General features: G+C 46.8%; 2 protein-coding genes across 5 annotated transcripts; both read right to left on the bottom strand.

Annotated features, from left to right (window-relative positions):
• Nucleotides 1-613: 613 nt before the first annotated feature.
• Nucleotides 614-16560, bottom strand: LOC125741937 (lysophosphatidic acid receptor 2-like). Of its 4 annotated transcripts, XR_007397942.1 has the most exons (5): nt 16418-16560; nt 10794-11701; nt 5985-6256; nt 977-1195; nt 614-842 (listed from the first exon to the last, which is right to left on the bottom strand). XR_007397942.1 is itself a non-coding variant. In XM_049013479.1 (4 exons), exons 2-4 carry the CDS (start codon nt 11536-11538, stop codon nt 1103-1105), a joined length of 1110 nt encoding a protein of 369 aa, XP_048869436.1. In that variant the 5' UTR covers nt 11539-11701; nt 16418-16560; the 3' UTR covers nt 869-1102. The 4 variants fall into 4 exon arrangements, 3 of the variants coding, with proteins under 3 accessions (XP_048869436.1, XP_048869437.1, XP_048869438.1); XM_049013479.1 differs by lacking the exon at nt 614-842 and having other exon boundaries at nt 869-1195; XM_049013480.1 differs by lacking the exon at nt 614-842 and having other exon boundaries at nt 869-1195; nt 10794-11547; nt 16418-16549.
• A 3737-nt stretch (nt 16561-20297) lies between these two features.
• On the bottom strand, nt 20298-23671 carry nxnl1 (nucleoredoxin like 1). The gene is made up of 3 exons (XM_049013484.1): nt 23346-23671; nt 21711-22074; nt 20298-20900 (listed from the first exon to the last, which is right to left on the bottom strand). Exons 1-2 carry the CDS (start codon nt 23669-23671, stop codon nt 21744-21746), a joined length of 657 nt encoding a protein of 218 aa, XP_048869441.1. The 3' UTR covers nt 20298-20900; nt 21711-21743.
• Between the last annotated feature and the right edge of the window lie 648 nt (nt 23672-24319).

The raw sequence follows: 24319 nt of genomic DNA, 5'->3' as shown, positions 1-24319 counted from the left end.
GCCATGCCTTCTTGGTCAAGTAGGTGATGTTGACTGTCCATGACAGATCCTGTGAGATTGTCACACCCAGGAATTTGAAGTTATATACCCTCTCTGCCGTTGTTCGGTCGACGTATCATGAAGCACGTGCTGCATCACTACCTTCCTGAAATCAGTGATGAGCTTTTTGTCAAGCTGTTCTCTGGTCAGCTGCTGCACCTTCTCACTGTACTCTGTCTCGCTGTTGTCGCTGTCTCACTGTGGTGTGGTCTGCATATTTAATGACTGAGTTGAAATTGAAAGCAGGGACACAGTCATGGGTGAGCAGAGAGTGGAGGAGGGGGCTGATGCGCATACGCTGCTGTGTGGGATACTGGTGCTGAGTGTCAGGGTGCAGGACCATTGTGTGTCAAGCCTAACTAACCGAGCATACTTGGTTAGAAAGTCCAAAATCCATTTGCAGAACTGAATGGTCAAGACCTACAGTAGCCTCTGAAGTTTGCAAACTGTAATGAATGCTCAGTGCTGCTTATGTTTTCACCAGCTTTGTGTGTGATCTGAAAGCAGAATTTGCCTTTGACCAAAGATATAATTTTGAGTAAACTGATTTTGCAAGACAAGTCAAAGGTTTTGTGAATGTAGTGAAAATTGGGTTTCATGTTTACCATTCTGCAGAAAGGTAAGGTTTCAGAACATCCATCCATCCATCCATGGCAGTTTGGAAAATGGATGTATGAATAGGTTTTGGCTTTGTGTTCTTTCTGAACCCACTGGTAAGTGTACACTCTTATGGATGTAGCATATGTGAAACAGCAATCACAGCATTATTGTTTAAGGCCAAACCACTGCTAATTAGTGAGGAACTGGTAAAAAAGAAAAAGAACAGAAGTTAGTTTTACTCTGATTTATTTAAGTACCTCATTATAAGAGAAGTGCCTCTTCATACTTGCCGAAATGTCTATTTTACATACAAATCATTTCTGCGGTATGCTCTTACGTTATTTACAGAAGCATCTGCTGGGACTAGCCCTCGCATTCGCTCCATGGGGGAGGGGCTGCCAGTACAGCACACAGTGCAGGGCGGGGCAGCCCAGTGGGGCCATCCTCCAAGTGAAGGACAGGCTCAGCCCTCTGAGGAGGAGAGCATCTCACTGCTGTTGGCCAAGGTGAACCTGGTGCCATTGGTCATGGTGCTTGTGTGCTTGTTTCTGTCAAGCTGTGTGGAGAAAGAATGCAAGCAGACACATAAGCTGTTATTAGACAGGACAGTAACACACACACAGACGCACACAGACACACACTCACATACAGTACACACGCAGACACAAAGAGAGAGACAGACACACACACAGGCAGATACAAACACAGACACACACACACACACACACATACAGGCAGATACATACACAGACAGACACACACACAGACATATGCACAGACACACACTCACATACAGTACACACGCAGACACAAAGAGAGAGACAGACACACACAGACACTGACAGACACAGACAGATACACAAACACAGTCCGGCGTCTCGTCGGTCGCCTGCAGGCTCCCTGACGGCGGCTCCTCAGTCGCCTGCTGGTCCCCCAACTCCAGCGCGTCGGAGGACATCGCCGCCTATTGCGGCTCCCCCGTCTCCTTGCCCTCGCCTAGGTCCCCTCCAGCTCCTTCGTCCCCTTCCCTGGGTCTCCCTCCACCTTCCTCCTCGGCCCCTCCATCGGTCCCTCACCCTGCCTCCTCTGCCGCTCCGAGGTCCCCTCCTGCTCCGGCCTCCCGGCCGCCTGCGGCCCCTCCGGCTGCCACCCGTCGCCCGCTGGGGCTCCCTCGGGCTCCCCTTTATTCCCCCTCCTTCTCTCCCTACTCCCCTGCCTATCTCCCTCCTCTGTTTGCTCCTCGTCCCTTTGTTCCGCCTGTCTCTGCTCCTCGTCCCCCGGTGTTCCCTCCAGTCACTCCTGGTCCTTTTGTCCCGCCTGTTCCCTCTGTGTCTCCCTTCCTAATCTGTCTATCCGCGTTCCCTGTCCTGTGTCAGGTCCTGTCCCATTTCCTGTCTTTGTGCCAGTTCTGTCTGTCCGTCCTGTTCCCTGTCCCTCGTTGACAGTTGAGTGTTCCGTCCTGCCCTTACCTTCCCCAATAAACCCCCGTTTTCCCCGATTACACTTGCCTTGCCTGTTTCCTGCCTGCCTGTGCGCATTACCCACGCCATGGATCGTGACAGGTGGCTTGGGCGTTTTGCTATTTGGATTACTTCAGCTTTTCAGATCACTTTTATTTGACTTTCTCACTCACGACAGGCCGACATCACAGTCTTTGCGGTTGAACTTTAAGAGACCTTTTGGGTGCTGCTTGCTGAAGCACCTAGTTAGACACAATTTGTAGATTACGCTGATATTTATTTAAGTACAGTGATGCCTGCGATTCATGAACACTGTGGTCTACTAACAATTTGATTTGCAACCAAAAATTTTGTGAAAAAATGCATTGGTTTGCATACAAAATTTGGTGGATGAACAGATTCCTCTAACAGGACAGTAACACACAAAGACACACATGCACATAGAAACATATGCAGACACAAACACACAGACAAACAGACACAGTTCATATATCCCTATCATTAGTGGGACTCTCCATTCATTTCTATGAGCATAGACAGGAATGTGTGTGAGTTATAAACATCCAGCCATCCTGCATGACAGCTACAGCATTTCTTTACATTTATACACTCCTTGGACCATCAATAAAGTTCATCTTATCTAGCCTTTTATTGTAGGTGTGCCTATAAATCCACTGCGACTCTTACTCCCCGGCATGTAAATCGCATTCTTCCTGGGAGTAGCAGCATTTCCACATTTATGAAATGACTCAAGTGAACAGACAATTCAAAAGTACCAGCTTCCTATTAGCTGCCTGCTCCAGTATTATGGACAAAAGGGGTCTCGTGTGCACCACTGCATTTTCTGATGGCATGATATAGTTTAAAATTTGTGGGGCAAGTGCTAGGCTCAGAAAAAAAACAAGACACCTAGTACTAGGGGCATAACAGTACACAAAAATCACGGTTCGGTTCGTACCTCGGTTTTGAAGTCACGGTTTGGTATGTTTTTGGTATAGCGGGGTAAAAGAAACAAAACAGAAATTGATTCTTTGTTTCTTTATTAAACAGTGGTTTAATGAACAAAATAAAACTGGCTTTCTTAAATAAAATAGTCTCTGTCAATACTGCTGCAACCTACTAAAAACAGTACATTTACATTTACAGGATTTGGCAGACGCAGTCGCAGGATTTGGCAGTAAAATTAAAAGTAAATAAAAGTAACTATTTTCTCAAGTAAATGAAAATAAAATAAATATCCATTAAGGCGCACATTTAAAAAATGAACTGTACCTTCAAATACTGGTTTATCTGTACTTGCCTTAACTATGCACACATGCGTATAGAGGCAGCTGCATCCGGCCCTTTCCGAATGTTGCTTGGGGGAAACACATAAATGCACAAAGGTTCCGCATTTGCTGCATTCGTTCAGTACATATGTATATCATACGTAAGCCCTCAAAAGCTTGGGAGTGGGACAGCCCTAAGCCCTCAAAAGCTTAGGAGTGGGACAGCCCTAAGCCTTCAAAAGCTTGGGAGTGGGACAGCCCTAAGCCCTCAAAAGCTTGGGAGTGGGACAGCCCTAAGCCCTCAAAAGCTTGGGAGTGGGACAGCCCTAAGCCCTCAAAAGCTTGGGAGTGGGACAGCCCTAAGCCCTCAAAAGCTCCATACACAGACAACTCTCCACACGTATTTGCCGATCTACCGCGGCAGAAGTGTAGCAAAAATCACGTATAAACCAACAGTCAACTGAGGGGTTCGCATGAGTTGTAACTGAAGATTTGTTGGTATATACAACTTTTTAGCCATTATTACCTGTCATTACACATACAAATCTGATTACGTACACAGGATCTGAATACACATTTACAGATTCCTGTACGCATTTGTGAATGTCAGTATGCATTTACAGATTATTTCACACATTTACAAATCTGATTCTGCACACACAGATTGAGAAACAGTCACAGAACTTTCCATACACATTTACAAGAAATTTTGCTACAATAATAGGCCCATAGCCATTAAACCGCTGCCTGATTTCACTAATGCATTTTCTGGTGAAACCTATGTCAGTATCTAATTCCTTAAACTGGTGCTGCACCTGTTCAACAACAGTCTACTAAAGTCTGAGCAGGGAGAGACTGAGCTCACAAAAAAATTACAAGTGACATACTGGAGATTCTGAAGAAGAAATACAGTGATCTGGCTAAAGTTGAACTGTTAGACAGTTAGACATGACGTCACTTGTACACCCCTAATTCCGGACAACGTACACGGACAATAAGAAGGTGGACAGGCTACAGGAGAGACCTATATTACAGAGCTACTGTCTTTGTTGGCTGTCAAGCAACCCCCCGCCCCCCTCGAATCATGCAGAGCTGTGAGTGTACATCAAGAGGATCCTGAAGTTCAGTGTGGAAGTCTGATAAAGGTGCCCCAAGAAGAGAACTGAGAGAGAACTGTGGAGCCAGAGATGTACAACATCCTAGCCGGGGGATCAGCTTTAAATAACTAGTAGCCAACCCAGCGGGTCACAACTGCAGTGTCAACTGTAAGGACCATTCCATCAACTGCTCTGACTGCAAATCTCCGAGGAACAGATTCAGATTTGCATAATGCTTCGACTCCTCTCTAAGCAGGATGTGGGTCACTGAACCACAGATGGTGACACAGATTCTTCTAACAAAGGCCTCCTTATCTGCCCTCAGAGCTTGTCAGCCGTCCTCCTCAGTTCCCGGTACAGACTGGAGCTGCCACCACATAGTGCGCTGCAACTCCTCTCGATAATAACCAAGGTGCCCTGCGAGATAAAGCACCTCCTTCTGGAAACACCAGTAATACCAACACACCCCTTGGCAACCTTCAGGGTCTTATCACGGAAGGTCTCCCAAATCGCATTAGAGCCAGCAGGTTAATAATTGAAGAATATTTAACATTATGTTATTGTTGCACTGCTATACATTGTTGGGGAAAAAGAGGAAACTAAAGGCCTTTCTTATGTTTGTTAGTTATAATTCAAGTTGTCATTGCCATTGTCATGGTGCTTTATTTTATGTAAATGTATTTCAGTTTTTCAGTTTAAGTTATTTTTAGCAATTATATTTAATTTTATATTTATTATATGATATTTAAAATATTTGATTTTTTATTTTTATAACACTCCTTGTTACGATTACAATTACGATTGTTGTTTCCATATAGTTTCAAAATAAAGGAAATTATTTTTGAGTTCTGTGTCGTCTTCATGAAAAAAAAAATGATTAAAATCAAAAATCACCCATAACACTGAAAAAAAAAGATTTTACCAGTGAAGACACTGAAATGCATAGTTTGTTTTAATAAAATGAAGAAAGTTTTTGTGGCTCAGTGGGCACGACTGTTGTCTCACATCTGCAGGATTGGGAATATGAAACCTGCCCCTGCAAGAAGTCTGTACGATTGTTATTGTCTCCCCATGCTGTGCAGGTTGTCTCCTGCATCTGTAAACTACTTCACTCCTTGAGACACAGCAGTCTTTAGCCTAGACTGTTTCTCTGTATGACTGACGTGTAAAATCCGTGCAATGAGCGAGAATCTTGAGTGGTGACATGGGAACAAAAATAATTTTTCAGTTTTTTTAATACATGCCAGTTAAATGCAGAAATACTTTGTAAATCTAGGGAAAATGAAAAGCTATTTGACACAGATGCTCATTAAAGTAAGAACAAATGAAGCTACAGAATTTAGCTGGAACTCCCTGGGACTCCCCGTGCCCTGGAGGGCCACAGTGTCCCCTGACCTACTCAGAGCCTGGCCCTTCTCATCCTCTCCTTTTACGGAGTGAAACTTGCTCTAAAATAAGTGTGATGGCTCCATAGAATGCAGCGCTCAAGATCTGTGGTGGTGCACCTTCACGGAGAGTACCTCCTCCTCCTGGCTGTTGAAGCGGATCCCCAGTGTCGCCCCCTGGTGGCCCCGGCTGCGCTGTCGTCGCCAATACCAGCAGCACAGAATCTGTCTGAAGGTTTGCCGCATGTCTTGGTCCCGGTATGAGAAGATGATGGGGTTCATCAGCGAGTTGCACTCAGCCAGAACCAGGCAATACTTCTCGTATCTCAGTACCTGACAGGCCTCACAGTGGAGCCCATCTAGTAGCAGGAGTACCAAGCCAGGGGTCCAGCAGATCACAAATGCACCTAATGGGGGGGGGGTGGACAAGGAGAACAACATTTGTGAATGTCTACATATGTAGCATGACTATTAGCCTCATCAGCACAGCTCTGTCCTGGCCGCCCACTTTCCCTGACTGCCAATACTCGTCACATGTGAGCCAAGCCAGAGCACCAATATGGTTTAAACACTTCAGAAAGTAATGTGTATTGAACATGCAGTGTTGGATGACTGAGAATATTCAAGTTGGCCATGGGTGGGTTAAGACAATATATAGTAAGCATGCTTGAGATGACAGTGTACATTATGGTCATGGAGGCCATGATCAGGGAATAGTCAGGTTTGTATGGGGGAGGGGAAATCTGAATTCTTTCATGGTGACCTCTATTAAGGGACGGCCAGCTGCTCTGACTGACAATAAACCAAATGGGAATTGGCCAATTGGTCCTAATCCTGGTGGGTTGAATTGTGTGGGAGTTGGCTAGCCAGTCCGAACCCTGTCATGATGAACCGCGGAAGAGTCAGCCAGTGCATCCAAACCCTGTCATGATGAACCGTGCGAGAGTCAGTCAGTCCGTCTAAACCCTGTCATGATGAACCGCGGGAGGGTCAGCCAGTGCGTCCAAACCCTGTCATGATGAACCGCGGGAGAGTCAACCAGCCAGCCCAAACCCTGTCATGATGAACCGCGGAAGAGTCAGCCAGTGCATCCAAACCCTGTCATGATGAACCGTGCGAGAGTCGGTTAGTCCGTCTAAACCCTGTCATGATGAACCGCGGGAGGGTCAGCCAGTGCGTCCAAACCCTGTCATGATGAACCGCGGGAGAGTCGGCCAGCCAGCCCAAACCCTGTCATGATGAACCGCGGGAGAGTCGGCCAACCAGCCCAAACCCTGTTATGATGAACCGCGGGAGAGTCGGCCAGCCAGCCCAAACCCTGTCATGATGAACCGCGGGAGACTCGGCCAGTCCGTCTAAACCCTGTCATGATGAACCGCGGGAGAGTCAGCCAGTCCGTCTAAACCCTGTCATGATGAACCGCGGGAGAATCGGTCAGTCCGTCTAAACCCTGTCATGATGAACCACGGGAGAGTCAGCCAGTCCGTCTAAACCCTGTCATGATGAACCGCGGGAGAGTCAGCCAGTCCGTCTAAACCCTGTCATGATGAACCGCGGGAGAGTCGGTCAGTCCGTCTAAACCCTGTCATGATGAACCACGGGAGAGTCAGCCAGTCCGTCTAAACCCTGTCATGATGAACCGCGGGAGAGTCAGCCAGTCCGTCTAAACCCTGTCATGATGAACCGCGGGAGAGTCAGCCAGTCCGTCTAAACCCTGTCATGATGAACCGTGGGAGAGTCGGCCAGTCCGTCTAAACCCTGTCATGATGAACCGTGGGAGAGTCAGCCAGTCCGTCTAAACCCTGTCATGATGAACCGCGGGAGAGTCAGCCAGTCCGTCTAAACCCTGTCATGATGAACCGCGGGAGAGTCGGTCAGTCCGTCTAAACCCTGTCATGATGAACCACGGGAGAGTCGGCCAGTCCGTCTAAACCCTGTCATGATGAACCGCGGGAGAGTCAGCCAGTCCGTCTAAACCCTGTCATGATGAACCGCGGGAGAGTCAGCCAGTCCGTTTAAACCCTGTCATGATGAACCGCGGGAGAGTCAGCCAGTCCGTCTAAACCCTGTCATGATGAACCGCGGGAGACTCGGCCAGTCCGTCTAAACCCTGTCATGATGAACCACGGGAGAGTCAGCCAGTCCGTCTAAACCCTGTCATTATGAACCGCGGGAGAGTCAGCCAGTCCGTCTAAACCCTGTCATGATGAACCGCGGGAGAGTCAGCCAGTCCGTTTAAACCCTGTCATGATGAACCGCGGGAGAGTCGGTCAGTCCGTCTAAACCCTGTCATGATGAACCGCGGGAGAGTCGGTCAGTCCGTCTAAACCCTGTCATGATGAACCGCGGGAGAGTCGGCCAGTCCATCCAAACCCTGTCATGATGAACCGCGGGAGTCAGCCAGCCAGTCCAAACCCTGTCATGATGAACCGCGGGAGAGTCGGCCAGTCCATCCAAACCCTGTCATGATGAACCGCGGGAGTCAGCCAGCCAGTCCAAACCCTGTCATGATGAACCGCGGGAGAGTCAGCCAGTGCGTCCAAACCCTGTCATGATGAACCGCGGGAGAGTCAGCCAGTGCGTCCAAACCCTGTTATGATGAACCGCGGGAGAGTTGACCAGCCAGCCCAAACCCTGTCATGATGAACCGCGGGAGAGTCGGCCAGTCCGTCTAAACCCTGTCATGATGAACCACGGGAGAGTCAGCCAGTCCGTCTAAACCCTGTCATGATGAACCGCGGGAGAGTCAGCCAGTCCGTCTAAACCCTGTCATGATGAACCGCGGGAGAGTCAGCCAGTCCGTTTAAACCCTGTCATGATGAACCGCGGGAGAGTCGGTCAGTCCGTCTAAACCCTGTCATGATGAACCGCGCGAGAGTCAGCCAGTGCGTCTAAACCCTGTCATGATGAACCGCGGGAGAGTCGGTCAGTCCGTCTAAACCCTGTCATGATGAACCGCGGGAGAGTCGGCCAGTCCATCCGAACCCTGTCATGATGAACCGCGGGAGTCGGTCAGCCAGTCCAAACCCTGTCATGATGAACCACGTTGAACCATATCAGGTACTCCATCCACACCCTGTCAGGATGAACTGCATGGGATTTGCAATGGGACTCCTGATTAGGTACTTTTTGTTCCAACATAAACTACTGGCAAGGTGCTGTGATGCTTGCTGATTGGTCAACCAGAAACACCACCACTAACTTATATGCTGTGCAGTGTAGAAAAAGGGGATATAATTAGCAGGGCAAAAACAGAGCAAATAGATTTATTTTTATACTTCAGTTACAATAAATGAATATATTTTTTGCTTGCATCTCAACTTCTGCATCGAAAAATTCAACCAACACCCAATGTACCTCTGCCTAATATGACGGGTTCCAGTGGTGAACCTTGCCTGCGCTTATTAGTGGAATATGTCAAACTACTTATTTATAAGACCAAAAGATTGATCTGCCAGTCAGATTTAATAATGAAATATAAACATGTCATGGGTCGTATGAAAAATCATGCTCGATATCAATACTGATGTAGACTTGGTAATGTGTTAGGAAGGAAAGGATGCCACATCGTTTGATGGAAATTAAATTATCAACCTACAGAGGGCTGAATTCAAAATGAAAAATGATGCGGCAGGCTAGTCCATTTTGCCGAAATTTCATTACAGTAACTCAGAATCATACTCAGTAGTTAGGGTTTAACACAGAGTTGAGGTGACGTATTTCCAGTGGAGCTCCACTCTACAGGCGTCTGCAGCTAAAAAAAGAGGAAGCCTAACTGCAGATCATGTAGACATGCTTACATTCCTCCACTGTAATGCCCAACTGTCTCTTCATGTTATTATTTGTCATTGTAACTTAAATTTTTCTTATTTTTTGGTTCATGCACTTATATCTCTTAAGATTTGCTTTTTTTGTTAGTAATGTTTAAGAAATTTTAATAAATTGAAATGCTAATGAGAATTTCAGATTAGTGTGTGTGGGAGGGGGTGAATAGTTGTATTAAATGACTGACTTGAAAATAATTGCTTATCAATAAATTTATCATCAGGTGAATCAAAAAATTAGTTGTTAGATTAGTCAAATAACCGGAGAAAAAAATAATAGCTAGATTAATCATTTAAAGAATAATAGTTTGGGACATGGGACAGCACTAATTACCATATAAGGGCAGTTGTACCAATGAGGATGTTACACTGATAAAAAGCAACAAGGAGGAGAATTAAATCTGAGGAAAAGTGTTCCACAACAAGCAGAGAGTACAATGCATGAGGCTTCAGAATGTAATCAGTGACAGAAAGCAGAACTCAGCACCTACCTCACACCTTTACAAACTTCCTAACAGACTAAACAGAGCTGTCTGTACTTTTCTGCTCCCCACGGGTTATATGTTATTGTCTAAACTCTTTACAAATCAACTACCCATTTACAAAGCAAACCATTCTAAAAAATGCTACTCATTTAAAATGCATTTTTTTCTGGGGGTGGGGGGGTTAGCAGTATAGCTCAACAGGTAATGTGCCTGTAATCGGAAAACCAAAAGGACACCAGTTCAAATTCCGTCTTCAGCAGGATCCAAAGGGTCCTTGCGCTAGGCCTTTAACCCCCCCCCCCCAAAAATGCTCCATAGCTATTAGGTAAATGTGTGACCCTGCCCCCAGTCCACTCTCTAAACTGAATATGTGTGCCTGTCACAAAGGAAAGCATGACGGGATAAGAAGCATTCCAATATACCTGTACATGTCAGATGGCAAATAAAGCATCACATCTCACTAGCCTACACTACAGTACATGAAAAAATGTGTTAATATTACAAACCACTTATCTGCATAACAGTGTCTGACAAGCTGAGGTCATTCACACCTCAGTCGTCCTGCATGAGTCATAATTTGTCATGGTTAACCTGCTTTCCGGACTGTGTGCTGTGTGCATGTAATAGAAACTCACCCAGGATCATGGAGACAGTCTTCATAAGGTTAACCACTGTTTCCTGGTGCTTCATCTGCATCGTGTACTGAGACATGCAGCGGCTTTTGTGACGCACGTACACAAAGATGTGTGTGTAGACGGCCAACATGATGAAGAACGTGAGCAGGTTGAGCACAGCCCAGAAGATCAGGTAGCTGCGCCTGTACAGTGGCGCCATCTTGGAACAATCAGGCAGGTGGCATAAGCAGTGCCAACCCATACTGGGCACCAGCCCTAAAAGCAGCGCCACCAGCCAGATTCCCAGTATGAGTGAGAGCACCCGCCTCTTGCTCATGTTGCTGTGAAGCTGCATGGTGAACACTGACTGGTGCCGCTCCACAGCCACAGCCAACAGGTTCACCACTGATGCGGTCAAGCTGGTGTCAATCAGACCCTGCCTCAAGAACCATCTGTACACGGTGAGCCGGCTGGTCCAGGGACCCGTGTGGAACATCAGGTGCAGATAAGCCAGGCCGGCGAAAAGGTCCGCAGCAGCCAGGTTGCCCAGGAGGTAGTAGATCGGATAATGGAACCGACGGTTAATTATGATAGCAGTCATAACCAGGATGTTGGCCAAGATGACGATAACAGAAACGGTGAGGCCCAGCCCCACCACAACCTGGTCACGTGTGGTCCACTCTGAGCTGATGTTCTTCCCGGCCTGGTTGTAAAAGAACTCCACTGTCCGGTTGTAGTAGCAGTTGGACTTTTCATGAATGTCCATCCTGATTCTCTGCAAAGTAGAGGGGAGTACAATGTGGAAAGCTGTTTAAGGCTTGAGTACTGTAGGGAGAGAGACACAGCAAGGGCTACTTGGAAGATGGAGTCAAAAAAAGTTGCACTTGTTCAGATGTGTCTTTATCAGACAATGTCTTCTGGATTGAGACCTATGGAGAAAAGTGACCTTAGTGAAAATCATCTGGTATTTAAAACATTTATTTAAGCCAACATTGGTCACCATTAGCAAGAAAACCTACTTTCCTTGATGATCTCCTTGAAACTAAGTAAGAAGTTGAATTCCATCATCAATAACTTAAGCAAGTACAATGAGAAGCATGCAGTGGATGCGAATGTCACTGTTCATGCAGTGATCTTAAAGATCTGTTGTTACAGCATGACCATGAAATATATTCCTGGTGCCATCAAGTCAGGCATCTAATCAACATTCAGGGCTCTCTGATAGATAAATGCTTCCCTGATACACATAGCCTCTACACTACATGCTAGCTGACTCCAGGTGTGAGTGGCTTATGGTCACATCCCTGGAAGCAGGGCTTTCTTTGGACACACCTAGTGATGCCAGTTGCTTATTTGTGGTTATATGCCTTCAGGCCACCTTTTTTGTATTAATAATACATACCATATGGATCATGTATCAGAAATGGAATCAGACACTATACAAGCTCAGAAAAATTGTGTCCCGACCCAAAAATCTTGCATCTAGTCCTTCTTCATGTAATGTTTATCTACTCGGCCATTGCTGAACAGCAATCCGGAGGACTAAGAACGCCTGCCCAGCCCGACTCAGTCTGTACACTGACACTGGCAGCTTCCAGACCACCCGCCCAGCCCTGTCTGCATACAGACGCTGGCAGCCCCCAGACCGCCCGCCCATCCCGGCTCAGTCTGTATACCGATGCTGGCAGCCCCCAGACCGCCCACCCAGCCCAGTCTGCATACCGACGCTGGCAGCCCCCAGACCGCCCGCCCATCCCGGCTCAGTCTGCATACCGATGCTGGCAGCCCCTAGACGGCCCACCCAGCCCAGTCTGCATACTGACGCTGGGAGCTCCCAGACTGCCCACCCAGCCCAGTCTGCATACAGACACTGGCAGCCCCCAGACCGCCCACCCAGCCCAGTCTCCATACAGATGCTGGCAGCCCCCAGACTGCCCACCCAGCCCAGTCTGCATACAGATGCTGGCAGCCCCCAGACCACCCGCCCAGCCCAGTCTGCATACAGACTCTGGCAGCCCCCAGACTGCCCACCCAGCCCAGTCTGCATACAGATGCTGGCAGCCCCCAGACCGCCCACCCAGCCCAGTCTGCATACAGATGCTGGCAGCCCCCAGACCACCCGCCCAGCCCAGTCTGCATACAGACTCTGGCAGCCCCCAGACCGCCCACCCAGCCCAGTCTGCATACAGATGCTGGCAGCCCCCAGACCGCCCGCCCAGCCCAGTCTGCATACAGATGCTGGCAGCCCCCAGACCGCCCACCCAGCCCAGTCTGCATACAGATGCTGGCAGCCCCCAGACCGCCCGCCCAGCCCAGTCTGCATACAGACTCTGGCAGCCCCCAGACCGCCCGCCCAGCCCAGTCTGCATACAGACTCTGGCAGCCCCCAGACTGCCCGCCCAGCCCAGTCTGCATACAGATGCTGGCAGCCCCCAGACCGCCCACCCAGCCCAGTCTGCATACAGATGCTGGCAGCCCCCAGACCGCCCACCTAGCCCAGTCTGCATACAGATGCTGGCAGCCCCCAGACCGCCCGCCCAGCCCAGTCTGCATACAGATGCTGGCAGCCCCCAGACCACCCGCCCAGCCCAGTCTGCATACAGACTCTGGCAGCCCCCAGACCGCCCGCCCAGCCCAGTCTCCATACAGATGCTGGCAGCCCCCAGACCGCCCGCCCAGCCCAGTCTGCATACTGACACTGGCAGCCCCCAGACTGCCCACCCAGCCCAGTCTCCATACCGATGCTGGCAGCTCCCAGACTGCCCACCCAGCCCAGTCTGGATACAGACGCTGGCAGCCCCCAGACCGCCCACCCAGCCCAGTCTGCATACAGACGCTGGCAGCCCCCAGACCGCCCACCCAGCCCAGTCTGCATACAGACTCTGGCAGCCCCCAGACCGCCCGCCCAGCCCAGTCTCCATACAGATGCTGGCAGCCCCCAGACCGCCCGCCCAGCCCAGTCTGCATACAGACGCTGGCAGCCCCCAGACTGCCCACCCAGCCCAGTCTGGATACAGACGCTGGCAGCCCCCAGACCGCCCACCCAGCCCAGTCTGCATACAGACGCTGGCAGCCCCCAGACCGCCCACCCAGCCCAGTCTGCATACTGACACTGGCAGCCCCCAGACCGCCCACCCAGCCCAGTCTCCATACCGATGCTGGCAGCTCCCAGACCGCCCACCCAGCCCAGTCTGCATACTGACACTGGCAGCCCCCAGACCGCCCACCCAGCCCAGTCTCCATACCGATGCTGGCAGCCCCCAGACCGCCCACCCAGCCCAGTCTCCATACCGATGCTGGCAGCTCCCAGACCGCCCACCCAGCCCAGTCTGCATACTGACACTGGCAGCCCCCAGACCGCCCACCCAGCCCAGTCTCCATACCGATGCTGGCAGCTCCCAGACCGCCCACCCAGCCCAGTCTGCATACTGACACTGGCAGCCCCCAGACCGCCCGCCCAGCCAGTCTGCATACCGAATATCCCATATATACCATTATCAAATAAACGTTCATCCACACCACACAGAAAAAACTAAATAGGTAAGTGTCAGATATGGACGGGTAACATATGACCGACAATAAAAACAAAAAAAGGCACAGGCCTTACTGTGTTGGAAACGGCTGCCTTCAAAATGTCCCTGGGTTTTCAGGTATGAATACGGTGAGTTTATTTACACTTTAAAAATGCCTTCCAGGCACTCTGCTATTAACCTGGAGCAGGACTCTGGGCAAAGGTGTGCCTCGCCTGCTATACTCCACTGACCTTTGAGCCGCCACTAAACAGGCAGACACCGGAAACATTCATTCTGCCCAGCAGAATGCAATCCGCTGAGCTACAGTATTACCTGATGATCAGAAGTATCTGTCACAACTACATGAAGCAGCCGCATAGTGAACACAAAAACCGTGCATCCAATGTGTGAGCCTCTCCTAGATAAACACGGCATCATACCCGCCACAACACTCAGTTCTCTATCGCTGTCTTGCGTAGAGAGATAGAGAAAATGGTACAAAAAATTTACATTCTTCATTTGGGTTAGTCTGGGGATTTTCAACCTCCTGCACTGCACATACCCCACATTAACAAACATATTTCCTGCCTTCCTCTGTAAAATAAAAAAGACAAAGTGAAATCTGCTCAGCCTGTACTGCCATCTTTTACTTTTAAGGCCAATTCATACTTCACCTTTCCACATGCACTTTTTGTCATGCACTGAGTCACTAGATGGCTGCGGCAGATGCACGTGTAACCCAGAATTTTTGTTGCAGCGGACATCATGTGCTACGACTGCGCATGTGCAAAATAATTTAGATGTTTCCAGCAGGTGGCAGTAGTGACTTTGATAGAGCAGAGAACCAAGAAGGAACAGAAGAATTATTCTTGGAGGAGATGAGTTGGTATCCTCATGGGACAATATATCGCGGTACAAGATGGTACATTGTCAAAAGCAATACTATTCTGGCAATTTGAAACTTGCAGATAAAATTCGCCAGGGAAGATGCCGAGCGTCTCACATTTTATTTCTCCGGCTGTAATATTTTCCAACAAATGCAAGCAACAGCCACTGGTTTTCAAAATTTCTTTACGGGCGAATTTTAATTAATATTTCAGTTTTTGGTGACTTCACGTTCAATAGCCCAGCTGTCTTGTTTACAGTCACTGATCTGTAATAGACAAAGCGCAGTTATTAAGCGTTGCTGCAAGCCCCTGTATTTCTACAAGTTCACCTTTGATAATGACCATCAATAACAGAATGTTTTGAAGTCAAAGGAGACCGTAAAGTTGACTAGTTTCATTTTCAGTTTGATAATGGTCATCAATACAGAATGTTTGATTTCAATTTTAAATTTAGTTTAGACAAAGGTTAAGAAGCGTGTGGTCAACTGTGTAGTAGTGGTAATAATAATAACAACAATAATAGCAATAATAATATTAACTATGAATAACATAGGGGGCGGCATGGTGGTGCAGTGGTTAGCACTGTTGCCTCACACCTCACACCCGTAGGTATGCATGTGAGAGTCAATGGTGTGTGAGTGTGCCCTGCGATGGGCTGGCCCCCCATCCTGGGTTGTTCCCTGCCTCATGCCCATTGCTTCCGGGATAGACTCCGGACCCCCCGCGACCCAGTAGGATAAGCGGTTTGGAAAATGGATGGATGGATGAATAACATACATTTTCTTTATCCTCGTTCAGAACGAGAGCGCACCTGAATACTATGCTTCACCTAATGTTCTGTTTACTTATCTACGTAATTATAGCCTACACTGGGATTACTGCTCTGACTATATAGTATATGTTCCTCCACTTTCTCATTCAATAGCATGAAATTAGGAAAATGGTTCAAATAATTAATATTTATTGTCTATGGTATGTGGCATAGACACTGAAACAGTAGTGAAAGATGTCAGTTACGTTATTTTCCTGGTATGTCATTGTGACTATCGATACATTTTTAGCCGCGTATTTTTGCTGAGACCTGCTTGCCGAAAAATAAGCATTACTCCGACCCTCTAGATGCGGCGCTGCCGCTAGGCAGTGTGGTGTTAACATGGGCGCCGAAATTAAAATCGAAACTTTCCGCAGCCGCGACGCGCACGCCCCGCATCCGATGTATTCCAGGCTTAGCTCGGCCGGGGCTTACCTTGCTCTCTTCCCCGGAGTTCACTGGGCTTTGGTCCACGTCTCCTATCTTCCCGTATCACCGTTGCTATCCACACGCAGCTTCCGCGCCCTGGATCTGCCTTCAGATAGCTGCGTGAAACTTTGCGGCCACGCCCCCGAGCGCGCTGATTGGCCGATGTATCTTCTGCGCTATGGAAATCAGTAAAGCGGGATTTATTCAGAACAAGTGGATTAAGATTAAGATTAAAATTATGATTTAAGATTAATATTAACTTTATTGATCTCGGGAAATTCTGGGTGCAAACTTCACGAAAGCGTAATGCATAGATCGACATACATGTTTGTTTTTATTTATATAAATTAAATTAAAACTGTATTATAACATGAATAAGATACTAACAATTGTTATAGCGTGGGTTTTAACTCACAAAACCCATAATAATATGAAAATCTTATTTCAGAAGGGTTATTAAGTATTTATATACGCGTATAAGCCTTTATTTTTCTAACAAAGTAAAACGCACACATTTCCTGAGTCCGTGCTTTTCCACGTATATGCCAAAACAGTGCATTTCTGAGTAGTTCTGTTATCAAGGGAAAACATAAGTGTGAATAGAAATAGGATTAAACTTTCTAGTTCTAATTGGACGGTATGCACACTAGTGAGCTAGAAACGGCATTTCAGTTCTCATGTATGTCTTGCACATAAAATATGAATTGACAATAAAATATCTTTGAATCTTGAATCTTTTTTTGAAAAAATGTTTCACGTGTGAAAACACAATTTCTTCCCATTGTAAATAAACAGGTCTCTAAGAGAACTGGTTACTCACCACAGAACAAACCCATCTGGTGCAGCTCTTTTACAAAGAAAAAACACACATTAAGACACATTGTGTTGACTTAAGATGTAATCTATTACTGTTTGGCCTCAAGTCATACAACTTCCTCGGGACACCGCGAATTTCAAAGAACATATTACATACATATATAAGTACAAACTTTGCACAGGAAGTTTTGTGGTTTGTAGGCAACTTTCTTCAATGTCTAGCATAAGATGCATGAACTTCTAAACGTTGTATTTTAGATTTTTCAAGAACATGATTTTGATTACAAACATCCATCCTGTTTGTGTTAAAAATGCTAGATTTGCAGATTTTTCAGTGTGTGGCAGATAAGCAGGTTCCAACTTGGTGAGAATTGAAAATTATTGGTTTGAGAGTTTCTGAATGCATTTGCAAGATGTTGTGTGTATGTGCCTGCAAGAGAGCAAGCATCTTCTTCTGTGAATATGTTCATGAATGTGGTCACCAGCATGAAACATAATGCATTATGGGTATGTTCCTGTATTTATTTATACATCAGATTGGTTTGTGATGTAAAAGTGATGCAGTTAATACATATTAAGCTCGTGTGAGAAATGAGCGGTTTGGATACAGGAAGGGAAAGTGGCAGCCACTACTGGTGGCACAACTAAAGAGCAGAGAGAGAAGGAGGAGGAATCCCACTGTGAGGGCCTTGGCAGAGAAGTGTATTATGGGGTCAGACAGAAGCTGGAAAGAGGAAGTAGCAGTAGAAGCCACAAGTGGGGTGCGGGGTGATTGTACGTAAGTATGTGACCTATCACTGACGTTTTTGGCTGAAGTAACACAGCGAGGAAATTAAAACAAGAACAGGTGCCTTCCTCTGCTGCCCTTAATTGTGGCCATTTTCATATTTTATACGTCAGTTCCAGCCCTGTTTCTGCAGAGTTTGCATCGGTTCCGAGTTTGTATCGAGAAATACTGAGTTTGTGTGGATGTTGTCGGTTTGTTGGGGAAACATCATGGTGACAGAATATGTGCCGTATACATGTGAGAGAAGCTACAATAGATGTGTAGCTGAAGCGCAAAAGCTTTACTTTGTTTACCACGTGCCTATTTCTTACGTGTCTTTCTCTCGTCTGCACTGAAAAAAAACTGGAGCCACGTCATCTCGTCTCTCTATGTACCTGTACAGTATATAGCAGAGACGACAATAAAGTTTACTTTGACTTTGAGTTTTTTGGGAAGCTGAGAAGCACCACTGTGCTGCACCCTCTGTACATGCTGCCATTGCAGGTGTGCAACAGCAAACCGCTTCCAGGATTCCTGGTATGAGCAGTGATACGGTGTCTGACTATGACTGCAGCTAAGGCCTCACCATCTGCTTCAGCTACAATAGCTGGTGTGGAGAGTCAGCTCCTACCAGTCAGGCTGCTTGCATTCTGCCTCAGCCTCAGTATGCCTGGTATGAAACAGCAGATGATCAGCCAGCGTCTTGCATGGGCTCATCTCCTGCACCTCACACTTGGGGAGCCCCATCCAAGCCCCCTGTGCTTCCTAGGACACAGAAGCCTGTAATGCCATCTAGAGGCCAGGTTGCCCAATGAGCAAAGTAGCTCAGTCAAACGGTTCATAGAAGGGAAACACGCAGCAAAGCGCTGTCACCGGGAAACCACAGAGGAAGTGCTGCAGCCATGACCCACTTAGAAACCTTCCTTGAGTGTCAAAGGAAAGAGTAATGAACGAAAATAATGATGAAGAATAATTCAGAGAGAACCGAGACAGGGGATAGTGAGGCAGTTATATCCATATGCCCCCCTACATTAAAGACTACGGACCTTTCACCCTTTGCCCATCAAATACCATTAGCTGGCCTAGCTCATGTAGCAGAGTCGCCTGAAATCTGAACAGCCAGCACACTATAGCAAGATTTCCCAGAGGATATCCTAGAAGAAATCATACCTTTTAGCCTGCACGCAGACAAAAACGCACTTCATCTTCATTACCACCAGAGGGAGCACACTTGATTCCTATCAATACCAACAGCCCCATCTACTGGATACAAATAGGGATTAGCCCAACAAAAGCTCAGCAAGTTTACAAACAATACCAGTGTTCCTCCGATTTGAGGAGAAAAGTTATGTATTTCTCCTTTGATTAGTTTAACACTGCCAAAAAATGATTCATATGATTCAATTTGCTGTGTGTCTGCAGTTTGCTCTTTTATTCAGTGCGCGAACTAGGTCTGTCACGATAATTACGTTATCACCTTAGCTCACAATTTATGGACATAACCTTGATTTTTAGGTTTCGGCAACCTTGTCACTGCCAGCCTGCTTCACCCCCAGGACCAGCACTGACTGAACACCGGGACGAGGGAGACGGATATGAAGAAGCTGCATATCCGGGTCAGAGGGAGGCTGTGGCAGAGGTGGAGGGACAGAGGAACAGGCACAGGGCCAGGAAAAGGCTCTTATGTCAGGCCAGGGGGTGTGAAAGGGGGGCACTGTTGTGATACATCCTGAATGCATTTGACTAGCGTGAAATCACTCCTTTCCTCCTGATCCCTTTATATCTGACTCCTTTCCTCCTGATCCCTTTATATCTCAGTCTTTTCCTCCTGATCCCTTTATATCTCACTCCTTTCCTCCTGATCCCTTTATATCTCACTCCTCTCCTCCTGATCCCTTTATATCTCAGTCCTTTCCTCCTGATCCCTTTATATCTCACTCCTTTCCTCCTGATCCCTTTATATCTCACTCCTTTCCTCCTGATCCCTTTATATCTCACTCCTTTCCTCCTGATCCCTTTATATCTCAGTCCTTTCCTCCTGATCCCTTTATATCTCACTCCTTTCCTCCTGATCCCTTTATATCTCACTCCTTTCCTCCTGATCCCTTTATATCTCAGTTCCTTCCTCCAGATCCCTTTATACAGTATCTCACTCCTTTACTTCTGAACCCTTTATAACTCTCTCCTTTTCTCTATTCCTTTTTCTCACTCCTTTCCTTCTAATCCCATTATTTCTCACTCCTTTCCTCCTGATCCCTTTATAACCCTCTCCTTTCCTCCTGATCCCTTTATATCTCACTCCTCTCCTCCTTATCCTTTTATAACCCTCTCCTTTCCTCCTGATCCCTTTATATCTCACTCCTCTCCTCCTGATCCCTTTATAACCCTCTCCTTTCCTCCTGATCCCTTTATATCTCACTCCTCTCCTCCTGATCCCTTTATAACCCTCTCCTTTCCTCCTAATCCCTTTATATCCCACTCCTCTCCTCCTGATCCCGTTATATCTCACTCCTTTTCTCTCCATTCCTTCATATTTCAGTCAGCATCCTGTCTCTTTCACTTCATGCCCACTGTCCACACCTAAGTCTCTCTAGTCTGTCTCTTTCAATACAGATGCCTGTTTACAGCAGCTTTATCTTTCTAGGTGATCGAGACATATCTCCATTTTACCATCTTGTTTATCGGGAATTTGCATCACACTGTTTATTTGCATGAGAGAGGATGAGTCAATGAAGTGTCACCAAGACTGCACTAAGATTTTAAGTAATACTTAGACAAAACACAGTTATAAACAGCATTTGAGCTTCCAGGCGTCTTTCAGTGGCGGCAAACGGAACAGGGGAATCTCGAGCTCCTGTGCAGCAACACCATGGTAATATCAGAAATCGCAGGCTCTGGCTCTTCTATCTGTAGATAACACAAAAGTGTGAATTAGCCACTGGAATAAACACTGAACTGGTCTTTTTGTGTTCGCATGAATCTCACAGTGGTCTGCTGCTTTTACTATGTGCATGAACCCCCATCTAAGACCACTGCAGAAAAAATGCTAAACTTTTATTACAATTACTCTGCAACTTTCTACAAATGTTCTTGTGCATCTTTGTGATGTTTTTAGTTAAATATTAGTAAAATAACTTTTTTAATTGATAAAGTGCAAATGTGTCATTTAGGTACAGATATTCACGTCTGCACAGACCTGCATCTGCAGTTTATAATATGTACTTCAAACCATGGCACTTCAATAAACATTTCATTGCGGTGTATTGTATCCAGGGGTGAATGCAAGTGTATTTAATTGTCACACATTGAACTCTATCTTTTTGTACTGTAGCTCTGTACATATCGCACCTCCTGACTGGGAGAGCTTCCCACCCCGTCTGGCTGTGGTGACATTGTCACGGTGCCAGATCCCCCCCCCACATGTGACAGAACAGGCGATATAGCTCCTCATAGGTAATAATCTCACAGATACGGTAACTCTAAGCCGGCCTTGCTTTCCATCTGACACATTAATTTTATTTAAAGTTTTTAAAGCATTTGTACAATTTGTAGACCCCAGGTATTATTCAGTTCAATCCAATTCAATTTAATTGTATAGTGCATTTTCACGACAGTACATTGTCTCAAAGCACTTTACATTATCCCTGCCCAAAGCCCCCAGAGAGCAAGCCTGAGGCAACAGTGACAAGCAAAAAGCCCTACCAATGTGACACTTACCAGATATTATTTTTGATATTTGCTATTTGTATATCAGCAGGAGCTCTCTTCCTCCTCACTGTCATTTTGTTCTTCCTCATCATCATCCTCTTCTCTACTCTCCCTTTTCTTCTTATTTTTCTTGTCCACTTTGTACTTGAGTCTACGCAGCGGATCTGTCATGCTTCTCATCTTGGTGTCATCAAACTCCTCAGCCATCATGAAGTTCCTGTCAATGAGCTCCGCCCCTTCCTGCCAGTTCCGGAAGCAGCCTGGGCCGTGGCTGCAGATCTCTGGTACAGCGTTGGGTGAGAGGACTGAACCATCTGGCCGCAGTACCACCACAGTTGGGATTTCCTCCACGTTGAATTTGTACTTCAACTCCCTGGACACACACATAATTGTGAAACTCATTTTGAGACACCCATATACAGACCCATACAGACTCAAATATTAGCTACATAAAAATATAACATCCAAAAAAGCACACCTGTCACGCCATGCTTACGCCCCTCTGCTCTCCCCTGTGACTTTTTTGTCTTACCTCTTGTTTCAGCCCTGTGTGACTCACTCCAGCTGCTTCTCGTCTGCTCCCTCGTCAGTGTATAATATGCCTCCCTGTCTTGAGCTCCCCAGTCCAGTCATTGACATTGCTCCCTGCCTGACCCTCTCCTTCCTGTTTTAACCCCTCATGGTCTTTTGAGTTTGACTTGTTTCTGTTTTGAGTATCACCCAATAAAGCCCTTCTTGTTCCGCCCTGTGCTCATACTTACCTCCTTCCATGCCCCAACATTACATCACAGAACAGAAAATTAATTTTCTCCAGGTGATTACACCACCAGTCAAAAGCTTTTGCACACACTGAGATTTTCTATATTTGCATTTTACTCACTTAACATTTATGAAAAATAAACCCTAACCTCCCTCAAACCCAGATATACACTGTGCATATGCACATGTTCACTGCATACATACATAATACCTCCGGCAAACCCTAACCTCCCTTAAACCCAGATATACACTGAGCATATGTACATGTTCACTGCATACATACATAATACCTCCGGCAAACCCTAACCTCCCTCAAACCCAGATATACACTGAGCATATGTACATGTTCACTGCATACATACATAATACCTTCGGCAAACCCTAACCTCCCTCAAACCCAGATATACACTGAGCATATGTACATCTTCACTGCATACATACATAATACCTCCGGCAAACCCTAACCTCCCTCAGAACCAGATATACACTGTGCATATGCACATGTTCACTGCATACATACCTAATACCTCCAGCAAACCTTAACCTCTCCCAAAACCAAGTCTACCCTGTACATATGTTTACTACATATATACATAATAAACCCAGCCAGGGGAGTTGCTAAAGATTTTGGGCCCCATGAAGGCATATCATATTGGGACCCCCAGTCCAGATCAATCCAGTTATTTTCCATTTTTTAGGGCCCCTGTCATTCAGGGACCCTTGGCATTGTCCTAACTTCCCTTTCTCCCCTTACCGCACCCCTGACCCCAGCAAATCCTAACCTGCCATCAAAACCAAGAACACTCTGTGGTTATGTATGTTCACCGCCTACATTTTTACTGGGTGAATTGTCCAGATGCAGGTTAGCAACAGAGATAAGCATACATGCGGTAGCTGTCCTTGAAGGGAATGAAGAGGCAGCCTTTAGGCATGTCTTTGAGAAACCTGAGCTGCTTCTTCTCGGAGGAGTCCAGAGAGATGTACAGCAGAACCAGCTGGGCGGCTCGTTCAACGTAGAATTCATCTGTGAGGCGTTTGAAGAAATCCTTGAGCGTTGGCGCGAACTCCTTGCAGCGCTCACACTCACCCGACCCAAAAAACAGCATCATGACCCGGTTCTGGAGTCGGAGCACCATCTCCCTCTCTGTGTCCAGCTCATCCTTGTCTTTATTATTTTTAATTAAGACCTTGTCCAAGAAGAGGTCGGCCATGCTGACTGAGGCAAGGAGAACCTACTGAACAGAGATTATGCACTGTGATGGCAGTTTTTACCGTGGTCCTGTAAAGTGCTGAGTTCTGATTTGCTGAGGGAATTTGCAAATTGATTCATCCTGCAGAGAACAACAGAAGTCGTAATATTACCACAAGATATAAGGTATAGGAATCGACGGGAAGAGTGTCTGCAGAGTCATAAGCCCTAAATGCCGTAATCTCATTTATCTCTGTGTGTGTCAGCATCTGTCTTTGAGGAACAGGGAGGCAGGAAAAGGGCTCTGTGTGCCTACAGTTTGTCAAAATCTTTCTTGGATTGGGGCCGTGTTGAAGCTGATGCTCACCTAGCACTACAAAGAGCTGGGACCGATACTGCATGTGACTATAAAACATGCCTGGAAATGTTATCTAATGTGTCTATATCAGGAACAGATAGGGATTGAGGCGTGTCTGCGTGTGCAGTGGTGCCACCGGGCCACTGGGTATAAGCGTATTAGAAAGCTTGGCTGAAAATAGCAGTGGCTTCAAGGATCTGAGGGGGTGGAGGCAGGCAGAAAGAGAGAATGAACCAAAAAGAAAGACGACAAACACAATGCAGGAGGGAGCTTGAGAGTGGATGAAAAAAAAAGAAAATGCAGGTGAGGAGA

The sequence above is a fragment of the Brienomyrus brachyistius genome, chromosome 5, assembly GCF_023856365.1.
Source record: "Brienomyrus brachyistius isolate T26 chromosome 5, BBRACH_0.4, whole genome shotgun sequence".
In the NCBI taxonomy this organism is placed as follows: domain Eukaryota; kingdom Metazoa; phylum Chordata; class Actinopteri; order Osteoglossiformes; family Mormyridae; genus Brienomyrus; species Brienomyrus brachyistius.
The sequence above is the reverse complement of the archived record's forward strand: the minus strand, read 5'-3'. Positions and strand labels throughout refer to the sequence as shown.

Bases quoted from the DNA above. Each gene is read 5' to 3' on its own strand.
- LOC125741937 (XM_049013479.1), bottom strand. From the start codon at position 11,538: ATGGACATTCATGAAAAGTCCAACTGCTACTACAACCGGACAGTGGAG. The intron at 6,257-10,793 runs GTGAGTTTCTAT...CCCCCCCATTAG, and splicing joins GACTGTCTCCATGATCCTGG to GTGCATTTGTGATCTGCTGG. The intron at 1,196-5,984 runs GTACTCTCCGTG...TTCTCCACACAG, and splicing joins TCAACAGCCAGGAGGAGGAG to CTTGACAGAAACAAGCACAC.
- nxnl1 (XM_049013484.1), bottom strand. From the start codon at position 23,671: ATGGCCGACCTCTTCTTGGACAAGGTCTTAATTAAAAATAATAAAGAC. The intron at 22,075-23,345 runs GTATGCTTATCT...GTGTGTGTCCAG, and splicing joins TTCAAGGACAGCTACCGCAT to GGAGTTGAAGTACAAATTCA.